The sequence below is a fragment of the Triticum aestivum genome, chromosome 1A, assembly GCF_018294505.1.
Source record: "Triticum aestivum cultivar Chinese Spring chromosome 1A, IWGSC CS RefSeq v2.1, whole genome shotgun sequence".
NCBI classification, from domain to species: Eukaryota; Viridiplantae; Streptophyta; class Magnoliopsida; order Poales; family Poaceae; genus Triticum; species Triticum aestivum.
The window spans coordinates 473716762-473726096 of NC_057794.1; the positions used below are offsets into that span (position 1 = coordinate 473716762).

General features: G+C 43.2%; 1 protein-coding gene across 1 annotated transcript; it reads left to right on the forward strand.

Moving 5' to 3' along the window:
• The first annotated feature begins 2989 nt into the window (after positions 1 to 2989).
• LOC123151280 (solute carrier family 35 member F1-like) lies at positions 2990 to 6188 on the forward strand. The gene is made up of 11 exons (XM_044571043.1): positions 2990 to 3156; positions 3338 to 3432; positions 3549 to 3606; positions 3716 to 3910; positions 4304 to 4383; positions 4472 to 4554; positions 4740 to 4791; positions 4901 to 4969; positions 5273 to 5359; positions 5595 to 5659; positions 5750 to 6188. Exons 1-11 carry the CDS (start codon positions 3015 to 3017, stop codon positions 5892 to 5894), a joined length of 1071 nt encoding a protein of 356 aa, XP_044426978.1. The 5' UTR covers positions 2990 to 3014; the 3' UTR covers positions 5895 to 6188.
• The last annotated feature ends 3147 nt before the right edge of the window (positions 6189 to 9335 follow it).

Sequence of the window (9335 nt, forward strand, 5' to 3'; positions counted from 1 at the left end):
CAAGAGAATTAAACCATATCTTAGCATCACCCTTTAATGAGAACGAAAATAATTGAAGGATATAATAGTAGTGAGTTTTCTCATCATTAGTGAATAGGGTAGCTATATCATTTAATTTAGTAAGATGTGCCACAACAGTTTTAGATTCATACCCATAGAAAGGATCAGATTCAACCAAAGTAATTATATCATGATCAACTGAGAAATCATAATCCTTATTAGTAATAAAGATAGGTGAAGTAGCATAAGCAGGATCATATTCCGTTCTAGCATTCAGAGTTCTTTCTTTCAGCTTAGCTAATAATTTCTTAAGATCACTTCTATCATTGCAGGCAAGAAAGTCTCTAGCAGCTTCTTCATCTATAACATAACCCTTAGGAACAACAGGCAATTCATATCTAGGGGGAGAATCTTCATCATCACTTTCATCTATATTATCAGTTTCAATAATTTCATTCTCTCTAGCCCTAGCAAGTTGTTCATCAAGAAATTCACCAAGTGACACAGTAGTATCAAGCATAGAAGTAGTTTCATCATAAGTATCATGCATAGCAGAAGTGGCATCATCAATAACATGCGACATATCAGAATTAATAGCAGAAGCAGGTTTAGGTGTCGCAAGCTTACTCAAAACAGAAGGTGAATCAAGCGCAGAGCTAGATGGCAGTTCCTTACCAACCCTCGTAGTTGAGGGATAGATCTTGGTTCTCTTTCAAGTTCTTCATAATGATAAGCAGATATAAATCCCAAGTGACTCAAAAAATAGAGCTATGCTCCCCGGCAATGGCGCCAGAAAATACTGAGTTGTCAATTCAACCACACCTGGAAACTTAATATCCACAGCAAAGTATTTAGTAGCAAAGTAATATGATAGCAGTGATAACGATAGCAAAAGTAATATTTTTGGTTTTTGTAGTGATTGTAATAGTAGCAACAGAAAAGTAAATAAGCGAAGAACAATATATGAAAAGCTCGTAGGCAATGGATCGGTGATGAAGAATTATGCCGGATGCGATCAATCATGTAACAGTTATAACATAGGGTGACACAGAACTAGCTCCAGTTCATCAATGTAATGTAGGCATGTATTCCGAATATAGTCATACGTGCTTATGGAAAAGAACTTGCATGCCATCTTTTGTCCTACCCTCCCATGACAGTGGGGTCCTATTGGAAACTAAGGGATATTAATGCCTCCTTTTAATAGAGTACCAGACCAAAGCATTAACACATAGTGAATACATGAACTTCTCAAACTACGGTCATCACCGGGAGTGGTCCCGATTATTGTCACTTCGGGGTTGTCGGATCATAACACATAGTAGGTGACTATAGACTTGCAAGATAGGATCAAGAACTCACATATATTCATGAAAACATAATAGGTTCAGATCTGAAATCATGGCACTCGGGCCCTAGTGACAAGCATTAAGCATAGCAAAGTCATAGAAACATCAATCTCAGAACATAGTGGATACTAGGGATCAAACCCTAACAAAACGAACTCGATTACATGATAAATCTCATCCAACCCATCACCGTCCAGCAAGCCTACGATGGAATTACTCACGCACGACGGTGAGCATCATAAAATTGGTGATGAAGGAAGGTTGATGATGACGATGGCGACGGATTCCCCTCTCCGGAGCCCCGAACGGACTCCAGATCAGCCCTCCCGAGAGAGTTTAGGGCTTGGCGGTGGCTCCGTAACGTAAAACGCGATGAATCATTTTCTCTAATTTTTTCTCCCCGAACACAAATATATGGAGTTGAAGTTGAGGTCGGTGGAGCGTCAGGGGGCGCGCCCAGGGGGTAGGCGCGCCCCCACCCCCGTGGACAGGGTGTGGGCCCCCTGACGTGGATCTTTCTTCCAGTATTTTTTATATATTCCAAAAATAATCTCCGTTGATTTTCAGGTCATTCCGAGAACTTTTATTTCTGCACAAAATAACATCATGGCAATTCTGCTGAAAACAGCGTCAGTCCGGGTTAGTTCCATTCAAATCATGCAAGTTAGAGTCCAAAATAAGGGAAAAAGTGTTTGAAAAAGTAGATACGACGGAGACGTATCACACGTCCCATCGGCAAACGCGGCCCGAGCCGCCATCCGCCATGGGAGGACCACCACCACCTCTTAAGGCCCCCGCCCCGGTTCCCAATCTCCGCCGCCAGCACTGCGTCGCCCGGGGCGACGCGCCGACACGACCAGACAGCTCCCCGCGGGGAAGAAACCGCGCACGTGAGAAGGCAACCTTGCTACCGCCGTTGACCAGGGGGCTTTGCCTGCCGGCGTCCTCCGACGGCAGCGGAGGAGACGAGGGGGAGAAAGCTGGAGGTGGCGACGGCTAGTGTTTCCGCCCGAGCCGCCCCAGGAGAGCGACACAGGGGTTCATAGTCAATCAATCCCCAACACATTATTATGCACGCTATAGGAGCTCTCTTTGTGTACAGTTTCTGATCTAGAGATGCACCTGAATGAACAGTAAAATCTAAAAAACAATAAACAAAATTTAAAGAAATCTGATTTTTTTGGCAACAAATATTAATAAATTGTTCACCTGCATTCCAAATATTTGTGATGGAATCACATTTCTGAAGGTCCAGAAAAAAAATCAATGCTACAAGATGATCACAAATGTCATTCCATCATGATTTTTTTGCACGCAGGTGAAAGATTCATTAATGTTTATCGCAAAAGTCATAATGTTTTGAATTTATTTACCATGGATTTTACAGTTCACCGGGGTGAATGTGAGCTCAAGATCAGAAACACCGTGTCCTCACCCGCCAAAAAAAGAAACACTGTCCTGATTTGGTAATCTTGGAGATACCCTCAATGAGATGGTCACACGTTGCTCTCGGCTTTGTTTTTCTTGAAAGGGACTCTCCCTCTCTCTCTCTCTCTCAGCTAACCTTAGATAGCACGAGGCTCAGCTGCCAGTCTACCTTCCACTCTTGTGCTCCGGCTTTTCCCCTCAGTAAGCGTATATATAAACTCTCCTGTGCATCCCCATATGAGGCTTGCGTGCACCATGGTCACCACGGAGATCAAGAAGAAGGATGCGAGGGGTCTGCTGCTCGTGCTCTTCCTCGGCCAGCTCTTGGCCTTCTCCATGGCGGCCGCCAGCTTCACCTCGTCCTTCCTTGCCAATCTTGGTACCCAGCCTAATCTGTAGCTTCCAAACTATCATTCCATACAGCTCTTACTAATCTTCGTTCTTAGTTACTACGAATTACCCATCCTCTGCATGCATTGGCCTGTTAGTACAAGACGAATCATCATTTGATAACCCAGGAGATAAGATGTGGTTTCTATCACTTCTATGTACTTATGCAGGAGTTGATGCACCACTCACGCAGTCCTTCTTCGCATACCTCCTGTTGACCTTAGTTTATGTACCAATCCTCTTGCGTCGACGACAGAAACCGCGGGTGAGCAGAGCACACAGCTGCACGAAAATCGGTCATGGAGCTTACCGTCATTTTCGCGGGAAATCATGGAACTTCCCGTACGTGGTTTCACTCTTGAGGGCACTCTTGTCTTGCAGATACCTTGGTATTGGTACCTAGCGCTGGCCTTCGTCGATACGCAGGGGGGCTATCTGGGTGAGTAGAAATAGTACACACTTCAGTGAGATGCAGAAAAAAATGCCATCTTTACTCCTGACGATGAGCATATATAAAACTTGTTATAATCCTAAAACTTGTATTTCAGTTGTCAAGGCATACCAGTACTCATCGATCACCAGTGTAACATTGTTGGATTGTTGGACTGTTGTCTGGGTCATCATACTCACACGGTACGCACTAGGCACGAGATATTCTTTCTGGCAGTTTCTAGGGGCAGGGACCTGTGTGGCTGGACTAGCGCTTGTGCTCCTTTCAGATGCAAAATCTCCAGATGAGCAAGGTAAGTAAGCAACTACTCCCTCCGTTCCGTAATTCTTGTCGTGGTTTTAGTTCAAATTAACTATGGAACCGAAGGAGTACTGAAGACTTACAACACCAAGGAAGAATGCCATTTTCAAAAACAAAACAAAAAACTCAGCAACAAACCTAGGATATATAGGCACAGCATGAAGTTCTTGACAGAGTTGACAGTATGTCTCTCCCCTATTATTTTTCCTTTAGAACAAAACATGTACTCCCTCCGATCCATATTAATTATCACTGATTTAGTACAAAGTATGGATGTGCTCAAATCAAAAACTAATTCATGAACCCAACATGCCGAAATGGTTTCATCAATTTCTACAGCGGAAAAATTTGTTATCAGCTTACAGAAAAACTTCATTTTCTGCAGATCCAGGTCAAATGCCACTTCTAGGGGATGCCCTTGTTATTGCCGGGACAGTTTGCTTTGCATTTAGCAATGTCGGGGAGGTTAGCGACGAACTATACATATTCCGCTACTAATGAACAATGTTTTCTCAAAATTCTAGTAAGTATAGCAATTTCCTTTAATATGCAGGAATACTGTGTCAAGAAGAACGACCGAGTGGAACTTGTTGCGATGCTTGGACTATTTCAGTTGTTTATCAGTACAATTCAGATGTATCCTTTCCACAGTTCACTATTAATTACAGATCAGTAGAGAAAACTAACATGATCCGTTAATGTCGCCATCCATAGCTTTGCTTTATGCTATCATTATATTTCCATCTGGAACAAAAATGACTTGATATACACTTTTCTGGAGCAAAATACTCATGTTAGCTCTTGATCTGACAAAACATCAGATTTATATTCGAAAGAAAGAGCCTAGAAGCAATTGCCTGGTCTCCAACAATGGTAGCACACTATAGTTTTAGTTTAACTCTTTTATCTGCAATAGACTTTTTTGAATTATCTGACAGGATACTGACTTCTGCTTTGAATATTTTGACCTTTTCATTTTCAGATTAGTTCATTCGGTGGATATGCCATTGCAATATTTACGTTCACCTCCATTAGTCCATTTGTCCTTAAGGTTAAGTTCCCTCCAACATGTTAGGCAGAAATTAAGCTACACAAGTATGAATCAAATAAAAATTGATCCGAACAAGGAGTTATGAAGTATCTGAATAAACTACAAAAATAAGCCACTTGGTTGATATTACTCTCTCCGTTCCAAAATAAGTGTCATGGTTTTATTTCAAATGTAAACTAAAACCACGACACTTCTTTTTTAACGGAGGGAGTACTTCATTAGGAACTATCAGCAAGAAGGCTGTTTCATTTCTTATTACAGTGCAATAGTAATTTAGCCCATTGATTGCGATAGCTCTTGCAGATGAGTGGATCAACGTTGTTTAATCTCTCACTCTTGACATCTGACATGTGGGCAGTAGCCATTCGACTATTGTTCTATCAACAACAGGTGACCATTTCTGACCGGTCATTGCACCGAATCATAATATATACTCCCTCCATTCACTATAATAAGATGTTCTAATTTCTTTCTGAATCAGATGTATATAGACGCATTTTAATGTATTTGTTCACCCATTTCAGTCTGTATGTAGTCTATCTTAAAAATATCCAAAACATCTTATATTTGTGAATGAAAGGAGTTGCATATATATATATATGCTGACATGCTTTAGTGGCAACAGATCAATTGGCTGTACTACGTAGCATTCTCAGTTGTGGCCATTGGATTAATCGTCTACTCACTGAAGTAAGTTCTTTCGAGACGTTCGAGACCCATGTGCAGACATGACAGTCATTGCAGGAATCTAACACACCTAATTGCTTGTAATGTATGAAGTGAGAGTTCTCCGGTCGATGGAACAGCTAAGGGTACAGAAGCGGCAGCTCACTATCAACAACTTCCAAGTGAGGATAGCTCAACAAGTGGTTCTAATTTGGACAGCCAAGAAAACAAGCAACTGGAAGCAGCTCACATCTGTTAGGGGGTCTCAACGTACAAAGCCAGCTCCATGATTTCGGGTATGGCCATGATCAGACGGCAGAAGAGCATGTGCAGGGTACAAAATCATGTGCAATTCATGTAAATGCAGGGCCCTTATTGCTTCAAGAGAAAGATTATTTTGTACTAGGATCGGAGGGTGATCAGAATACTTTTTGTAGCATATAAGTCCAATAAAATAAATAGGGCCATAGTTACCAAAATAGGTGCAGGACCTACAACTACACACCATAATGAAGCCTACATTGTACCCCATTGTTCCCACCAGAATGATCAATTTTCATGCAAATCAAAACATTATTCTCACGCTCGGGGGGGGGGGGGGGGGGGGGGGGGCGTTGGGAGACGACAGATGCCACATGGTGGCTTAAGGTGAGGGCAAGACTGCTGCTGGAATATCTGGGGACGGGTATGCGAGTAACACGCGCTAGTTTACTTCGAGGCTCTCCGGAGAGATAATACCCCTACTCCTGCATGTCTGAATATATATATATATATATATATATATATATATATATATATATATATGAAATGTACATATGGCAGTACAAAGTGCTCCTGGAACTGTATTTGAGATCATTGCCAAGGGCGTCTAATCTCGTATATATGTGTATGAATGCTTGGGCATGCGTGCCCGTGGCCGAGTGAGCTAGTGGCCAGGGGCCATGCAAGTGTGCATGGTGTGTGCTCATGTATGCATACGTGAGAGCATGTGGATGGAGGGATGGATGGCTAGCTTATATAGTGTGGACTAGCTTAGGATGTAAGCTATGTGATGGGCATGATGGGAGTGTCATCCTTGTCCTCTGGGTCACTTTATAAATAGTGCCCGGGGATAAATGACACTATACATGATGACATGTGTACAGTGCTCAGGTACAGCCGTCTTGTCCGAGTCTTGTCGGTGCAGCGGTCGACTTTGGGCTGCCGGCTAGTCTGGTTGGCTCAGTCGGGCAGGGGGCCATCTGGGGCGGCCTAAGCAGTCGGGCTGAGGGGCTTTGCTAGCCCGATGTCTTGAAATATTGTCTCGCCGTCTTCTGGGTACCTGTGGTCAATTACCCCGACACATATGCATGTTTAATCAAAGATTATAGAAAAAATTTATCAGTGTCTGCAATACTAAATAAACAAAATATGAAAAAACTTTTCATGATGAATCTAATAATACAAATTTGATATTGAGATATTAATATATTTTTTCTAAAAACTTGATCAAACTTACACAAGTTTGACTTCAAAAAATAATTCACATTATATTTTGAAACGTGTGAGTATTTAAAAAGGAGTTTCTTTTTGCTAGAAAACTTCTGATCTTTTCATTATAGCATGACAGTATAGAGAACACATACATAACAAAAATTACATCCATGTCCATAGATCATCTAGTGACGGCTATAATCACTGGAGCGAGCCGAAGGCGCACCGCCGTCATCACCCCTTCCTCACTGGAGCCGGGCCAAACTTGCAGTAGACTTGTAGAGTTGTAGTTGATAGTCGGGAAGTCGTTGTGCTAAAGCCCCACAGGACCAGCACAGCAGAACAGCAACCATCATCCATGAAGTTAAGTATAAATCGAAAGAATCCAACCTGTAAACACACGAACGAAGACTGGATCCAAGTGGATCCACCGAAGATCAGCACCGATTGAGAAAAGAGCCTAGCAACCATCAAGGGGATATGGACAATGACTATGAATCTTCTCTGCGTAGAAACAGAGAAGATTCATAATGACAGCCCATATCCTTCACAATGATGACTGAAGCTTATTATTTTTGGACGAGATGGCTATGTAAGCTGGTCACGTCGCTCCTCGCGCAGTAAGGTGGGACTAAACAATTTCTCTTTTATCGTTTGGTAGATGAAGAGTCATATCTTTATCGAGTTCATTCTATCAGGGAGTCGGCAAAGCCGTGACCCCTAGCATTCCAATTTTAAAAAATGGAAAAAAGGAAATGTTTGTCGAGTCTCCGTTAACCGAAACTCGGCAAAGAAAGACCGCTGACATAGTTCCGTCGCCTGCTCTACAGCAGGGCCCATCTGTCAGACTTTACCGAGTTTTTTCGGTCTGAAACTCAGCGAACTTGAGATTTTGCTGAGTTGTTTTTGTTTGCCGAGTCGTTTTTCGGTGGAACTAGGCAAAGTCAGCGCTCTACCTATGAGTCCAATTTTAAATCAAACTCAGTAGACAAAAGTTCGCCGAGTTTCCAATAGAATGAACCCGGCAAAGTTATGAAACTATGCACAAAACCAAATTCTGGTAGCGAGAATAGAAAAAGGATAGTAAAAATGTTGAGAGCGTGTGATTGTCTTGACTCGTCTCATTTATTTATTTATTTTGTCGTTTTCATAAGAAGTGATTGGCAAAAATTTCAAGGCTACAACCCTAGGATTTTGACAAGCTACTAGCCAAGCTTTATCAGTCAAAAAATTGGTGCCGAAAAGTAATGTGAAGGACCATGAATAGAAGGGGAAAATATACTCAAGAGAAATCCCACTTGGCGCATTTATTGTTTGGAATGTCAAGAAAGAAAGAAATCAGAAACTTTTCTAAGGAAAATCAGCTATGCCTCATATTCTTGCGAGCGTAATCACATAAGACATCGGCCTCTCCTACAACGGCTGGAGAGCAAGTGATGGTATTTTTTGTCCATGGCTTGTGTTGTTTGTCCCCTCACGTTTTTATTGGCTTACATAACATTTATAGTTTACTAGGGGTACGTACTGTCGGCGTTCTGGGAACGGGGTCTCCAGACTTGTCTGTCTGTGGCCTGCGGCGTGGCTCAAGTGGGGGGGCAGCGCGGCCCATCTTTATCAGCTCAAGCTCAAAACCCTTGCGAGGGGCCAAGCCTCGCGGGGCGGACGACAGAAAGCTTCCTCAGAGGCAGCCACATCAGGCAGGCTCGCGAGGAGGCAGAGAGATCAAGGCAGGGGTACCTCGCAAGGAGCCCGTGACGCAAGCCATGATGACCGAGACCAGGCGGGCGCCAGCCTGCGCAGTTGTTGGGGAACGTAGTAATTTCAAAAATTTCCTATGCACACGCAAGATCATGGTGATGCATAGCAACGAGAGGGGAGAGTGTTGTCCACATACCCTCATAGACCGAAAGCGGAAGCATTAGCACAACGCGGTTGATGTAGTCATACGTCTTCACGATGCAACCGATCAAGTACCGAACGCACGGCACCTCCGAGTTCTGCACACGTTCAACTCGATGACGTCCCTCGAATTCCGATCCAGCCGAGTTTTGAGGGAGAGTTCCGTCAGCACGACGACGTGGTGACGATGATGATGTTCTACCGACGCAGGGCTTCGCCTAAGCACCGCTTCGATATGACCGAGGTGGATTATGGTGGAGAGGGGCACCGCACACGGCTAAGAGATCAATAGATCAATTGTTGTGTCTTTGGGGTGCCCCCTGCCCCC

Bases quoted from the DNA above. Each gene is read 5' to 3' on its own strand.
- LOC123151280 (XM_044571043.1), top strand. From the start codon at position 3,015: ATGAGGCTTGCGTGCACCATGGTCACCACGGAGATCAAGAAGAAGGAT. The intron at 3,911-4,303 runs GTAAGTAAGCAA...CATTTTCTGCAG, and splicing joins AAAATCTCCAGATGAGCAAG to ATCCAGGTCAAATGCCACTT. The intron at 4,555-4,739 runs GTATCCTTTCCA...ACAAAACATCAG, and splicing joins TTTATCAGTACAATTCAGAT to ATTTATATTCGAAAGAAAGA.